At 39.4% G+C, this 16,277-nt stretch overlaps 1 protein-coding gene across 1 annotated transcript in view; it reads right to left on the reverse strand.

Annotated features, from left to right (window-relative positions):
- The window catches only part of TBCD (tubulin folding cofactor D), a gene marked incomplete at its 5' end in the record, with an annotated part of 121,702 nt that overhangs the window by 52,202 nt on the left and 53,223 nt on the right, over nt 1–16,277 (reverse strand). The window contains 3 exons of the mRNA XM_080629102.1: nt 1,764–1,793; nt 6,808–6,865; nt 15,906–16,062. Of these exons, the coding sequence (XP_080485228.1) occupies nt 1,764–1,793; nt 6,808–6,865; nt 15,906–16,062 (245 nt within the window). The remainder of the gene's footprint in view (nt 1–1,763; nt 1,794–6,807; nt 6,866–15,905; nt 16,063–16,277) is intronic.

Here is a 16,277-nt window from a genome sequence, read left to right on the forward strand (position 1 = left end):
TCACCAGAAGCATGTGCATCTCTCATGATCTATGCTTAAAAAAACTTCTTCAAAGTTTTCATTTACACTAAGTGTAAATTCCCATGGCTTCTTTTTCTGAAGCCATAAAAGCAAGCCCTTGGATTCAGGGGAGGCTGAACTGCAAAGGTGGAGCAGGCAGGAACCAGGAAGTAAGTGAGGTCAACTTTTTCTCCACCTAGTTAGTATCAGTGTTGTTACTTCAGATGTAGAGTATGTTTTAGCTCATTCCAATTCAGAGAAAGGGTGCCTCTTTCAACACATTACATCCCGGCAAAGAGCTACAGAGGGTGTATTCACCGATGAAGTAACCCTTTTCCTAGGCAGTAAGGAATGAATGGTTTACTAAGTAAAACTTCCGAATTTCTGCAGGAACCAACTGGAGACTGATAGCATTCTTCCTGCCATGGAAGCTTATTATTTCCCTGCAAATTCCTCCTTCACATGCTGACATATAATCTAAAACTGTTGTGAGTTCTATCAACACTGACAGGTTTGAACTGGGGGTCAAAGCAGAGTCAAAGAGAAAACTTCCTGGGTATAAACTAACATAGACTGTACCCCACAGGATTTTGGCTACATGGAAGCATTTCTAAGCCTGCTGGACCCAGGAGCCCTATCTCACCTGGAGCTGCAGGCACAGGAAGGTGTTTACCTCACGAAGTGGAATCAGGCTGAGTTGCAGTGTGATGACTAAAGCTCTCCAGGGCAGTAACTACAGACCAGGAAAGAATCACACTGGCTTCTACTTATCACAAACCTAGTCAGGCCAGGTCACCAAAAAAACCTGCCCTTTTCCTCCTAGCCTTCTTGCACCCTTTCTCTGCTATTAACCTAATTCTATCTAGAAACGCACACTCTGGTTATAGACATATCACTTAACACCCATAGTTCTAAAGGAATAACATCCAACCACGTAACAGAGATCTTCAAGAATGATATCAGCGAAAGCTACACAGCGTTTTAATAATACCCCTTAAAGAATGGCTTAATGATAGCAAAATTTGCTTTAATCACGCTTATGCCCAGCTCTATCACAAGAATTCACTAACTGAACCATTTCCTCCCTTTTTCCTCTAAAAGTTGTATATTCAGCTTTGAGATCCAAGTCTTTACCCTAAGTGCTTCTCCTCTGAGGCTGCAAATCTGAACACTTTACCTACTTAAACGTCACTAAGTTACACAGGAACCTACCACAATACTTACTTTCAAAGCACTTTGGTACCTCCAAAACTAACAGATTTCTTAAAATATCTATGTGGTTGTGGTTGTGTTGTGGTACAACAGGCAAAAGCAAACAGCGAGTTGAAGACTCTTAAGCCCAGTTCATTGTTCCATTGCCAACCACAGCAAAGATTGTCCAGCACATTTCAGCTGTTCTATCAAAAACTAGGAAGTCAATGATACAAAAATGATAATACAAGAAATTGGGATTTTCCTGCCTTGAGAGCTTTGCACTTTCCGAGGTATATAACAACTGTCATATAGGCTGATTTTGCTTTTCAGAATGACTGGAAACTACCAGAAAGCTCATTTTCTGCCAAAACTAGAGTACTAAAATAAACCTCACACCTCAGAAAAATAGTGCACAAGAACTTGTTTGCTGGTAATGAAAATAATTATTTTGTGACATTCTTTTACTCAATTTCTCCAAAGCCGCAGTGTCTCATTCTGATTTTGGGTACTAGACATTTACAGTAACCTCGGAGGCACTACTGAATGAAGATTCAGGAAAGTCACCATACCTGTCTCCCAACATTCTCCTGGAAGGCAGCCTAAGGAACAGAGAACAAACATACCAAAACGAGTCAGGTTTGCTTTTTGATAAACACCAGATGATGAATTCAAAACACACAACAATATAAATGACCCATGGCTTTTCTTTTTTAAATAAAGCAAGCTTTGTCAGTAGAACAAGCCCACAGGGCTTTTCTGTTTCTGCGTCTCTATGTTCTAGTGTTCTTAAAGCTATATGCTGCATGACAGCAGTTTAAGAATGCAAGGTTATTAAACCAGTCACACCCAGAGGAGTGCTTTTGAGGAGTGACACAAGGCTTCGCACTGGAACTGAAAGTCAATACCTGTAGACAACAGAAATGGAGACAGCTCACTTTTGTCTGACTGCTTCAACTGGCTAATAGCAGGCAAAGTTTGATTCTTTGTCAATGAAAACTTCAGACAAAAACCATCAAGAATGCGATACTTATTTGAAAGATACACACCTGAAAGCATGCTGAAACACTGAAATTATAAAACCTGAAGGCAAAATCCATGTTTGTTTCTTGTGTTTTATATAACATAAACTCAAAACCTTGCAAAATGCAACGACTACAACCATAAAGTTAACCCCTTACTTGCACGGTATACAGAACAAAACCTACTGAAGTCCCTACTTCAATTTTCTCCCTATCTCTAAAAACCCGACTATTTTTTGTTCCTTAAAAGGACACAGACTCGTAAGCACTAATAAAAGACCTGGGGTTCAACGTACAGGGGGGAAGTCCCAATCTTTACTGAAAACACCACGAGAATTTTGACAGACAGAGCTTCTGTATTCGCTATATAAATACAGTGCGCATGTGGCAATCCACCTGCACAAACAGCAGGTTCAGTCAGCTCACCAAGGTATCACCCTGTGCAGGGCGCAGGCGCGCTCAGAGCACAGGTGAAGCAAGCCCTCCTGAAACCAGCCTCGCGGTGCATTTCTGAGCTGATGTCTGCTCAGGATAATGACTGCAGTTCCTGCCGACTTGCCCGGGCTAGTTCACCTCCTGCTCCCAGTGCATCCACTGCAGGACACGTAGCACCGGCTGCCTCGAAACCGCTCGCCCACCACCGCAGCGGGTCTGGAGTCCACCTCAGCCCGCTGGCAGCGGCAGCCGTGCTGCCAGCAGTGCCCCTGAGCTAACCCGTTGGGGATTGCCTCGGGCAGAACTGCATGGGCTATCCTCTGCAGTGGCACAGAACAGATACACCCTTGGGCGACACGTAAAGCACCCTTCAGAACAGGCACATGAGCTGTAGCAATGCCCTGTGCTTGTTCTTTTCTGTATGCCTCAGCCCAGCTACTACCATGGGGGTTTTTCCACTCCTTATGTCTCTACCAATGTATGCTCCCAGCCAGGATTTGCCACAACCTTGTTTCATGTCACTCTGCATCACTTGTTTCTTTTTACTTACACTTTAGCTTTAGATCCCCTTTTATGCCAATTTTACTCAGCATAAGGATGTTTTAGCAAGGATGATGCTCTCAACTATCATATCCAAGGGATTTAATAGTTTAACCATCGCATTACAACTTCTTTTAAAATCTTACTGCTCAGACAGGTACCTCAATGATACACAGTCTGTAAAGCTTCTTTGTTTCTTTTCTTTTTCAATCAGAAAATCATGGCAAAACCACTCAGCACTCATCTGATGTATTCTAAACATCTAACCTACACGGTAATTTACACCTCATTGATTAGATTCTCTATAAAAACCATACAACTTTAACTACTGCTTACAAAGATAGACATTAAGTATTGCCTTGATACAAAGATGTTTGTTGATGATTCCAATTGAATAGCCTTGCAAGAAAAACAATCAGTTTGTTATAGATTCTCACACTTCTGTTATGAATTTACAAATCATAAAAAAATGAAGAGAGATACAGTACCTAGCAAATTCCTATATCCAGCAGCTAGCAAATTTTTCAGCTGCAGTCTAAAACTGTGTAGTAACTTGTTTCCCAGCTGGTCATTTAAGTTGAGGGAGGTTCCTATGCATCACCATGAACCTTTCTCAGCTCCAGCTAAAAACTGCTGCTTCTGCAAATAAGTTTTCAGCCAATTATGGGGAAATTTACAAAGAAACCCAAGATTTTCAAACAAAACCATAAAAAATTTCCTCAAAGGAATGTAAACGCAGAAGCTGAGAGTGTTCAGAGGTGTATTTGGAAAATTTCATCACTGATTTAAGAAGGCTTTGTAGAAAATGCACATTCCAGCTGTGGTAATTTAAACACATCACTGCTGTAGGAGAACAGCAGCTAAGCCCAATTCTAGCAACAGGAGTGTTACATGGTACGTTATTTTTCCTGGGTCTGAAGGAGTATCTTGAACAGAAAAAGTTACTGGGAAAACCATCCCCACAATATTATTCTGTTAGAACTTTGTGAAAGTAAATTAGATAGATGACAATAATGAAACATATTGTTCATCCAAGTGAAAGGGCAATTTTCTAGAGCTCATTTAATGCTCACAAAAATCCCTTCTTGTTCCCCTACTACCTTTTTGTTGTTCCACGACAAATATTTCTTTTAGTCACTGTTTCAATCATTCTTTCAAACAACTGCAAATTCCAAAAAGAGGTCAAATATTCCAGTTGTTTTGTAATAATAAGTTTACATTTTTCATACGATCCCCTTCTGGAGATGGAAAAACTGGATATAAAGATCTTAATTTAAAGATTCCTTACTATCAGAACCAAAATAACCACAAAATTTAAAAAAACACTCAAACACTTCCTAAGTCATGACCTAAAAATCAACCAACAAAGAGGAAAAAAATACTCCCTTTAAGATATCAGAAGCTGAATGGAGCCCAAGCTGAGATCACTCATTCATGTGATTACTCCTTATAATGATTATTCATGAAAGAGTTGCAAAAGTCAGCTCAGAATGCTTCTGGAGCTTCGAAAGAACAGCCTTGTTTTATTCTCTTTAACCTCAGGGATCAAAATATCTCTATATGCTACTTTTTTTTATTGGTGCTCCACATTAGGACATATTGCATATTGGATTAAATGGAAAATCTAGTAAAACATGTTGTTTATTTAAATCTATATTTAACTGCAGCAATAATTGGAAATAATAAGGACTTCCAGGTATTTTTTCTTCAAAACTGTAGTAATGCCAGATAAATGCAAAATATCTCTTTGCCTCCCTTTCTATAGTAAGCAAAAAGGCTTCAGTACTTTCATAACTATCCATCAAAACTACAATTCTGAATTTTGACCAGCTCTACACCAGAATGTACTACTGAAAAGATTAATTTCACTGGAGATAACTGGACTGCAAAATGCTCAACAGCATGGTTTAAAGTAGAAGAGGAAAGTGAAAAGAAAATTTATTTTGTGCTCATCTGAAATACAGAAGCACAATTTGCACTAAGCTTATAGCATTACTAAATGCACCTGATTTAGCACCATATTTCATGGTCCATCTATCAGTTTATGTTTAAGCGCAGAAACATAATGAAGATTACATGGACAATTAGATCAAGCCACTAAAGGTAAGCAAAACACTGGTAGTGGCAATCGTGTCAGAAAGAATTCTCCTCTTTATATATATTACCATCTAATTCCTAGGATAATACCTATAAAGCAAATAAATTATTCACTTTTCACTGTCTATAGTCCTTAACATTTTGTACAGCATTCAGGAAAGCAAAAATGCCTTTGTTTTCCTCTTAAAATTTTATTTGAAATTACTTAAATTAGCCAAGAATAACTGATTCTGCCATTTCCAAAATTTGAAGTTTGGGGGAGAATACCATTGCTCATATTCATTAGTGGTACAGTACGTGAAGAACATGTTATATCAGTACGCAGTGACCTACAGCATCTTAGCTTCCGTGCTTTGGTTTTAACTTATTTAGACAAAGTGATTTGTGATATGATTACACAAGCAACTGACTCACTTCCTCAGCAATTAATGCTGCAGCTTCATTCAACAGCTTAAACTCCCAAGCAGAGGTGTGGCTAGAAAAAATAGGGATGCTATCCAGGTATCCCTGAGAAATCCTTATGATGTTATAAATGCATTAGCTTTCAAAATTTCAGTCAAAAAAATAAGACGGACTTGTCAATCAATTTGTATGCTGCAGACTGCCTTTTTGTTCCCTAAATATTTTTGTTTAATGCATTTACAGTGAAGTTAGCTCTTAGAAGCAGAGACGCCTGGCTCTTTGACAGATGTTGTCTGGTCCTGTGCTAACACAGTTAAAACATGGGGTTTTTAACATTTGCATAAGAAAATTTGTTTTATCTGTTGAAACAGACATCTTGTACTTCTTTCTTCTTTGTTTTCACCAAAGCAAGTCCAAAAGATGCACAGAATCCTGACTTAAATTATCAAAGAGAAGATGCCCAATCTTTCCTCTCAGATTCTATACTCACCTCCATAAACTTGCTTCTCTCAAGAACAGTAACACATTCTTTTCAATTCTCAACAGCACAAATATCTTCTACAGAAAGGTTCCACAGAATATACTTTGCTGTCAGCCCAATTAACTACATACCGATATCTCCTAATGGATTTGTCACTTCCTTTTAAAAATTCCCAGTCCTACGGAAGGAGTTTTAGACAATAAATGAAAATATGTTTGAGGGAGAGATTATTCTAGAAATTTTCAACTTACAGAGAGTTACAGTTGAGGAACAATTAGAAGAGTGGAACTTCACAACCAGCATAGCGACACGAAAAAGATCCAGCGTCTAAATATTATGTACAACCCTTTGATATTGTGACTAGAAAATGCGACATAGCTCTTTCTTAGATACTTTTATCTTAACCATTGTGAACACAATACTGATTGTGAACTGTGCCCATAAATCAGGATATGATCTGGAGATTATATAGTTTTAAATCTAAATTCACACCATACTTCTAAGGATATAAAAGAGCACTTTTTTGCTCACAACATAATAAATTGCTTATATACTGTAATTCTAAATAGCTACGTCTACAAATTATTAAATGAAACCAAAAAGTAACAGAAACATGTAAGCTAGATTGTGGTAACTTACAGAAGCAGCTCTTCTGCAATTAACATCACGGTCAAATACTGCAGCAATAATCAATGCACTGAGGAAATAAAAATATTGCGGATTAGTACCAAAAATATGAGAAGAAATGGGTAATGCCATCATCTCAACATTTAGACTTCCAAGTAGAACATGCAGCATTTCCTCTAAGGAGTTACTATTTATTAATACAAGTCTAAACTAAAATTTCAGTTGAAATAACTTTGTACTTCCTCATTTTTCAGTTTGCTGTGGACTTCCCATAGCATAAACACACAACTGCCATCCTACTGTATCAAAGCAGTTTCAGGAGTATGCAAATATGTTTAACTGCATAGAAAGGATTTCTGTTTTAAATAAAGCAGGAGTTTAAAACTTGGACATAGCTATCATCTTTCATGTGAGATACACAGTGAAATCTTAAGTTAAAACTTAGAATTACAGTTTCTCAATAGCCAAATGCACAGCAAGTCTTATCTAAGGCATACACAATGGAGTCCTGCAGCTATCTTAAAAGAACAACTGCATCCTGTAAAGTAACAAAAATCAGAAACCAATACGCAAATCCTGCTTAAAAGTGACCTGAAAGATAAAATGCAAAGCAGTTTTTCTTTAAAGTGACCTATAGTTACAGAGGCATGATTACACAAAACTATTTCTTTGTATTTGCATAACGTCTGGAAACCCTGCACAGTTTAATTCTTGTACCTCAATAGAACTGCCTTGAGAAATGTGCTACACAACAGAAGACACAGAATATACCATGGAATCACAGGCTGGTTTGGTTTGAAGGGACCTTAAAGTTCATCCAGTTCCAACCCCTGCCACGGGCAGGGACACCTTCCACTGGAGCGGGTTGTTCCAACCTGGCCTTGAACACTGCCAGGGATGGGGCAGCCACAGCTTCTCTGGGCACCCTGTGCCAGCGCCTCAGCACCCTCACAGGGAAGAACTTCTGCCTAACAGCTCAGCTACCCTCTGTTAGGGTACCCTCTTTCAGCTCAAAGCCATTCCCTCTTGTAAAAACTCCCTATCCAGATTTCTTTTCAGCCCGTTTAGGCACTGGAAGCTGCTCTAAGTGCTTCCCAAAGCCTTCTCCTTTCCAGGCTGAATAATTACAATTCTCTCAGCTTGTCTCCATAGAAGAGGTGCTCCAGCCTTTGGAGCATCTTCACGGATCTCATATTCCAGGTGGGGTCTCATGAGAGCAGAGTAGAGAGGGAGAGTCACCACCCTTGACCTGCTGGTCACGCTCCTTTTGGTGCAGGCCAGGACATGCGTGGTTTCTGGGGTGTAAGCACACAATGCCTGCTCATGTTGAGCTTCTCATCAACCAACACCCCCCCAAGTCCTTCTCCTCAGGGCTGTTCTCAATCCAGACTCCACCCAGCCTGTATTTGTGCTTGGGAATGTCCTCACCAAAGTTCAGAAGCTTGCACTTGACCTTGCTGAACTTCATGAGGTTTGCACAAGGCCACCTCTCAAGCCTATCCAGGTCCCTCTGCGTGGCATCCCTTCCGTCCAGTTTATCGACCCCACCACACAGCTTGGTACTGTTGGCAAACTTGATGAGGATGCATTAATCCTACTGTCCTTGTCACCAACAAAGATGCTGAACAGTGCTGGTCCCAGTACCAACCCCTGAGGAACACCACTCATCACTGGTCACCACAACAGGAGACAAAGTCTGAAGCTTTAGAAATCCACCTCCAGCATTCAATTAACTTCAGTGACAAACAAACATCACTTCAGGAGAATCATTTAAGCAGAAAATTATTCCTTTCAAACTCTGAAACTCTTCATTACACTATTTATTGACTCCAGGCAAAACAGGAAATAAATACTGGCTGAAAAGTAAATCCAAGATCGCTTGGCTTTAGCATAAAGATATTAATTACAGTGATAATATCAAACTTCCCTGGGTAGTGGCTATCAGTTTCCTACAGTGAAGAATACCGTGTTGTTAAAATTCGCTGAATTGCACAATCAGTGTTGCCTCTGTAATTTTAGTTCATCTCCATTAAGGAAAACAAGAGACAGAAAGCAAGAATGAAAGGAAAATAAACCTCAATAATTTGTTCTAAAGACAGTTAATGCCTTCTTATTGCTACCTGCATGAGCAATTCCTCTCTGCCACAACGACATTAGGTCACTACAAGACAGAAGGAGGTCATCCAAACGGCAGTGATTGGGAGAGGGAATGTTTAGGAAGCATTCTATTAGGAAGTAGCAGCCATTGCTAACTGTTGAAAAGTGCTGGGCCAGACATCATCTTCATACAATGTCTGCTAATTCTGTTCTCTGGCATACAGAGAAACTTAAAAATACTTTTGAAAGGCCATTTTAGAATTACATAGTTTTAATGATATGAATGATTTAGCTCCTCTAAGTCTTTTTAATAATAGTATATTCAAAACTAAGGAATCAGATTAAAATCACCCTGAAAAACAAAAAGAAGCATATTTCTGCCTTACATTTCCAATTATATGGACTATATGATAAGACATTATTGCATCAGTTATGCAGTATTACAGTAAAACAAGCCAGGAAGTTCAAAATGCAGAGAGTTGCCCTTACTGTGTCAAAGGTGCTGTCAAGTTACATGTTACAGAGTGTTTCAGAAGAGCTGGGATGGAACAGACCAAAATCCTTCCAAGTCATTGTCTTGTGGCCCAAAAGAGATACTTAGGGATAAGTGTAAGAACATACATGCTAAATATTGACACACTGATTGAAAAGACTGCAGAATCTTATACAACTGGAAACGTTACAAGAACGTCACTGGAGATAAATACTGCTTTTTGAATTTCACATGTAAACTTAAAATGTGGTTCATTAAATAGAATGGAAACCAGTTTCAGATTCTTATACACAACAGGAGTTCAGCTTTTCCATATTCTTCTGTCGCCTTAAGACAAACCTGTATAATAAACCAGCAAAACGACATACTGTCTATGTGATGCCACTGGAATTATTCAATGCTGCAACTCAATACTATGTTTAAGAAAGGCAAAATAAAAACCCCCAAGAATTTTGTAATTGCCCCCGTAGCCCAATTATATTTATAAATCATACTGTAGTCACTGTTTTATATTAAGCCGTTTAATATAAGTATTTTAAACTTATCGAACTACACGAATACTTGTTTCAAGTTCATTCCTATTTGAAAATGCAGGCATAGGCTGCAGCAACACAGGGATAAGGAAGGAAAGCAACGTGCTTAAGACGAAACATGTCTCAGGTGTCTTCACCTATCTGCTTTGTCGTGGGAGTTTATGTGATACTCCACCATGATTTCCTAACATAAAGAAACTGTTTATGTCAAACAAAGTGGGATATTTTTTTAAGCCAGTTAAAGGATCATGTCTTGACTTGCCTGAAACGTACCACACCTGACTGCTAACAGGTAGAGCAAAGAGTGGCTTTGCATCTTGGAGTCTCTATGAAACACCTTTTGTAGTTCCTTGAGGTATATTTAGCTGCTTGTCATGCGTACAGGCTAAGTGTACAATAAACGTAAACAGACTTTAAAAAGCAAGTTGCCGTTCTATCAGTCAACTAATAATTTTCCCTTTCTCCCCTATCCCTTCCCCTCTCCCTCAAGTCCTCATTTATCTGGCTTCAGGGAAAGTTAAAAGGATTCAAAGCATGCTACTGGCTTGCTTCCTCACCCAACACCTATTTCATTACCTTCCCAACTAGGCAGAAAGAAGAGAGCTGAGGCCAGCCAGGTGATAGACATCAGAACACAGGAATATCAGGTTACCCTCTCCCCACGAGTGCCAGATGTGCCAGACAATAAATCTGAATTTCCTTTATCACCCATAGCAGGCACTTCTAGTCTATACTAGTCACAAGCAGCAAGAATCTTATCGTATTGCTAACCCCCGAGAATTTGCTGCTATGAATTCAAGCACACCACCCCAAAGCTGCGGGAAGGAGAAAAAATAAACTCTCAAACCTCTTGCCAGTTTGGCACAAAACCAGAATTTCCTTCCTGAGCCCAAAAAAGGAAAAAGTCAAAATTGTAAGAAGACAGAAATCTCTCCCCCCTGCTATGCAGTCAGGAAGGGAAGGCATAATAAGCATCATGAGCAACAAACACTCCAAGCAAGTTGAAAAAGAAGCGAGACCAGAATCAGTCCTGAATCTGTGCATGCTGCTGCTGCAGACAGCCCTTCTCGCACCTCTTCACTCATGTCAGTGCCCCAGCTGGAACGGCTACACAGTGAGCTGCCTGAGAAGAACAGATCTACGCTCAATTAATTTTCCTTTTGCTAGCTTTTTTGAAAACCCAGAGAAGCTCCCCTATTCATTCATCACACTGAGCTGTGCTATGCTCAACTGCATGGCAAGGCAGGTGAAGGAGGAGGCAGATGAACCTCTTCAGTCAGCACTGCTAGGGGATAAGGCCCTCCAGACAACAGGCTCAGATTTAATTCCTCCTGGTTGTCTAAGCAAGGAGAAAGTCTGAAGAAAAGGAGAAATGCAGTGACCATGCCCACTGAAGTAGGCATACATTGACAAAAGAGCTCACACTGAGCTCATCAACTTTCTGCTAGGCAGCCAACATCCTATGCTGTTCAGTGTGTTATTCCTATTGCAAAGTTTTGGGGTACAGTGATGAAAATACAATAAATAATAATGATGCAGAAAAGAGTAATAAGAAAAATGCTTAGAACAGGAGTTAAAAATGCTGATATTAAAAAAAAACCCTACAAACCAAAAAAAAAGGAAAACCAAAAAGCATATGATGCCCCTGCAGGAAATAACTTGACCCAAATGCAAAGACACTAGGCACACAACTCTCATCTGAAGGCAACATTCAAATGCATAAAAGAAGAAAGCTCCTCTCAATATTTCATCATGGTACAAGATGTAGCTCAAAGCAATGCTTCAGATTTCCCCAATTCTGCAGGACAATCTTGCCCTGGAGCAAGCTACATCATTCATCCATAGCCACACCTCCTTCCCCCCCCACCAGAAACAACGCACCACCGCAGGGAAGGCAAAGCTGACTGCACTCCTACACTGTACACACTGTACTTGTATTAGTGCTCTGTGGAACAGGAGATAGCAATTAGATCTTTCTAAATAACGATTCATGTATTGATTACCTACACCATCAACTGACAGATAAATGAAACTACCTTCTGACTAAGCAACAGTTCCAAATAATTAAGATAGCCAGCAACAATTTAATCGCTATAATTGTATAATAGAGAAGTATGTTTTCCTTTCTCCTTTTTGTTTAGGTTTTAAACAAAACAGCTCAGCTTCTTAGTGTGCACCTGCCACTTTACAGACAGTAACTTCCACACCCAAGGGGGCAGGAATCAAATTACCCGTATTTCCAAGTTATTAAATTATGTTTAACTTTCCTCATAGGTGAGCTTAAAGAGAGAGTGTGCATGTAGAGACTGGGAGAGAAAAAAAATCTTGGTCAAGTAGTGTTCTTATAGTGCTTGATATGCTTGAACAGAAACTTCAGTGCATGCACTTCCAAACATAGTAAGGTCACCCTGCAACAAAAGTGAAGTTTCATCTGCTTTGCCAAGAATTTTCTTTCTGTGGTCCTGCAGCCTGAATAGATCAGGCAAGGGTTTAGAAACCAGTTTAACGAGACTCTATAAAATAAATAAGCAAATGTGAGTAAGTGTATCTTGCTGAAATACGGGTAGGGAAAATATACTGACATATAAAATACACGCAAGTGCTATTAGAAATACTCTCAGGTGACTATTTCTAATAAGTGTTTTCTTTTCCTTTTCCCCCTCAAAAGCAGAGCAGTAAGGTCACAAACGAGAAGGCTGCTGCTGATTTACAGCAATCTACATTTGTAACTTCAATATGCTGATAATTTCATCACCTAACAACAGAATATTCATACGAATGAAGAGAAGAAACAGCCATCACTGAGCATGGAGACAGGTATTTCTTTTAAAGCACTACCTTAAATTTTACTAAAAAAATACTATTTTATGGAGTTCAAGGTGATTTTTCAGTAGTCAAAAGTGAAATGTATGTGTCCCTTGACTACCAAAACCACAGAAAACAATGTCTTTCCATTACATGATGACACAACTTTGCCTTGTCCCTGCTGTACCACAGTCTGAACACATCGTGGGGCAGGACCCAGTTTAAGTAACACACTACTTGGGTATCTTGATACGCAAGTGAGCTTCCCGCCAAGACACAGCAACATGTGCCAAAGGCCATGACATGAAGGAGGAAGCCATGAAGCAGCTCACTGTCTAACTCAACAACTTCCAGACACCACCAGCGTGCTTCTCCACCACAATTACTGCTTGCATTTCGAGTCTGAGTGTAGCAACCATCCCCATATGCTCCAAGTTCCACACAACCTGTGCTCCTTCAGCCAGCCAAACAGCAGCATTAAAGGCTGTGACTGAAGGGTAAACCCTTTGCAATTTCTAGCACCAAGACAAAGCAAACAGTTCAGGATCGCAGTCACGCATGATGTTCTCCTAAGGAGGTGGTATCTTCCCTTCAAATAAACAATTTCTTATTTTTCTCTAAGAATCTAATAGTTTGCATTCGTCTATAGGCAGACGCTTTTGCTGTGTAATTCAGCTCACAATGGATATTATGTACTTTGCTTCAAGATGCTGAGTTCTGCATTTTTTCAGGGTAGCAACAATTCGCTTGTGGCTAGAAGTATGACTCTTCTTTAAGTAAAACAGTGACACACCTAAGGCTAGATTTAAAAAAAGGCTGTATGTAATTATGGGCTTGCTGACACAATAGGTGAAACTGTGTGTCATCCTTTATTTGAATATTCTTTTTCCACCGTTTCTCTTTGGAGTGGCAATTCTGCCTTCAAGAGTTGATTATATTTAGAAAAGCTATGGCCAACAGAACTACAAAGATTTTTAAGTAAAGCCTTAGTATTGCATGAATACTTGTTAAAATACCATTCCGCTTTGTTAGAAAACTAAGCATATACAAACCACAACACCTTACAATTGCTCATATGCAATTTTCAGCTTCCCCCTTGCTGTCCACCCTGTGTTTCTCTCTGCTCCACCAACTTATTCCAAACAACTGAAGTTGTCATAGCTGGCACAGCCACAGTGGTAAGGGTTATTACTGCCATAGGCAGCAGTTTGCAACTATTTTCACTTGACATTTTCCTAAAAAGAAAATAAGTGTTTGTTTCCAGAACAGTCTGAAAACTACAAGACAGGAGCTTCTTCAGAAACACAACCTCCTTCATACCTGTCCTTGAGTTCCCACTCAGCCCTGTGACACAAAACAAAATACCACAAACCCTGAAAAATCAAACTGGTGAGACTGTACCTAACGTATGGACAACAACATTGTTCTGCACCATGGTAGGGTGAAAGGAGAAATACATTGCTGAAAGCATCATGAGCAGAAGAAAAATCCTGATAAGCAGATCAGGATTCTGATAAACAGAAGGCTAACACACTTGCACTTTGGCTTTGTTAAGTTTCACAAAGAACAAGCTTAAGAATTTCTTACAATATATAATTTACCATGAACTCAGCTAGAAGGGAATTACATGTGACCCTTTAAAATAAAATATTTAATAACTCACTATGGCAAATATCACTATTTCTAGCATGCTTAACTGAAGCAGGTCTATTCTGCAGCACTGTATTCTCTTTCTGAAAGTCATCCAGCAACAGTGGACGGCATCATGTTCTAGCACAGCCTGCTGTTACACTACTCCTCTCCTTTAGTATTTATGCTACTGTAGATGAAACATCATTAAAACAACCTGAAACTGCTTTAGCAGAGACACAAGGCTAAGATGTCTTAGAACTTTTCTGTCTGCTCCCTTTGGAGACAAGACATGACAGCTTAAGACAAAAAGAAGAAAACCAGCATTTGGCCTTAAGAAATTTGACAGCAGGTTTTTAGACAGAAAGATTTTATCAAGGTCTCAAAAAACCCCAGAAGCAAGCACCACACAGATAAGAGACATTGTTGTGTGACCCTACGTTAAAGGACCAGCACCGGAAAGTGAAGATACAAGGATGAAGAACAGCAGAGACCAGAAAGGGCACAGGGTACCTGAATAAAGGAATAAAAATAGATATGTAAAGCTTACAGTCTGTCCCCAAAAACATTTAAAATAGGTTTTAGAGAAGAAAAAGGCATATATTCTTTGGGAATCTGCTAAGTAAGCAATCCTGCATTCCCAAACAAGGCTTTTTGGATGAGACTGAAACAGTTCTGTCAGCAGTCTGGAAGCAGGGGAGCCCCTAGAAATTGAGTCAGACATCAGATACCCAGGACCACAAATCACTGTACAGTCCAAGTTTTGGTTGGGGTTTTTTTTTTCTTTAAAGATAATACTAAATGACTACTGATCAGACCCCTCCAACGGAGACAAAGAATCCTGAGTTGCTGCTATCAATGGTTGTACTGAAAGACTGCCAAGAAACTGTTAGAGGCTACCTCTTTGTGTTTGCAGTGCAACTGACCCATTAAAGACACCTTGAAATGTCAGCCAGTGAGCTGCCAACAAAATGACTAAATGCTAAAGAGAGAATCTCACAAGAAACAGGAGGAAAAGCACGAGATGAAAGAAAAAAGGTAAATACAGTTTGTATCTGCAAAAATGTCATCCTGTATTAAGTGAAAAGCTGCACCAAGTTCTAGTCCACTCTTGGAGTATCACAGATCCTGATTTGGAAATCTTTGGAAAAATCATACTTTTTAAAGTCTTTTGAAACAGAGAAGTACATGCATGTGTTTCTATTCAACTGTAAGTGGAGATTAGCACACTGGTCGTTCAGGACTGAGGTACTCTATAAAAATAGAGGATATCAAAAGTACTCTATAAAAATAGAGGATATCAAAAGAGGAAAAAACCCCTTGTATTTCCGAATTGAAATGTCTTATTAGTGATAATAAAACCTCTATGAAGGTATTTCCCCTCAATGAATGTTTCACTTTTGCATCACTAATTTTAAATGTCATAAATAGAGCATTAGAATCCTAGATTATTAACTTCTAGAAGCTACAGTGGGAGACTATTCATGTCTAATTCCTTCCTAATTTTAAACAGATTTTAAACATTAACTCAGTTTCCTGTTGCCACAACTTACCTTGAAATCTGATTAATAAACGGTATGAGTTCTGTGGGATCATAAGCACGAGCGAAGGCCCAGCACACATAGCAGGCAGCATCTCTCACATTGGAGCCCACACTGCATGCCCCCCGCTTCTCATCATATGTCAGTGCTCTCAGAATGACAGGAACAACTGTGAAATTAAAGGAAATGTACAAAAGCAGCCATTAGGACCATACAGTGAACCAAAAGAAAGAGGTAAAGAGCATTCAGAGAAAAGAGGGTGGAGTTGTGTGTTCTGATAGGAAAGAAAGCATGGCTTGTAATACACACTCATTTTGAAGTTGATTAGAAAGAAGAGTTGTTTTTTAATACACTATTTGATTTCTTTGTCAGCAGCAGTTTATT

This window comes from Psittacula echo (assembly GCF_963264785.1).
Source record: "Psittacula echo genome assembly, chromosome: 14".
In the NCBI taxonomy this organism is placed as follows: Eukaryota; Metazoa; Chordata; class Aves; order Psittaciformes; family Psittacidae; genus Psittacula; species Psittacula echo.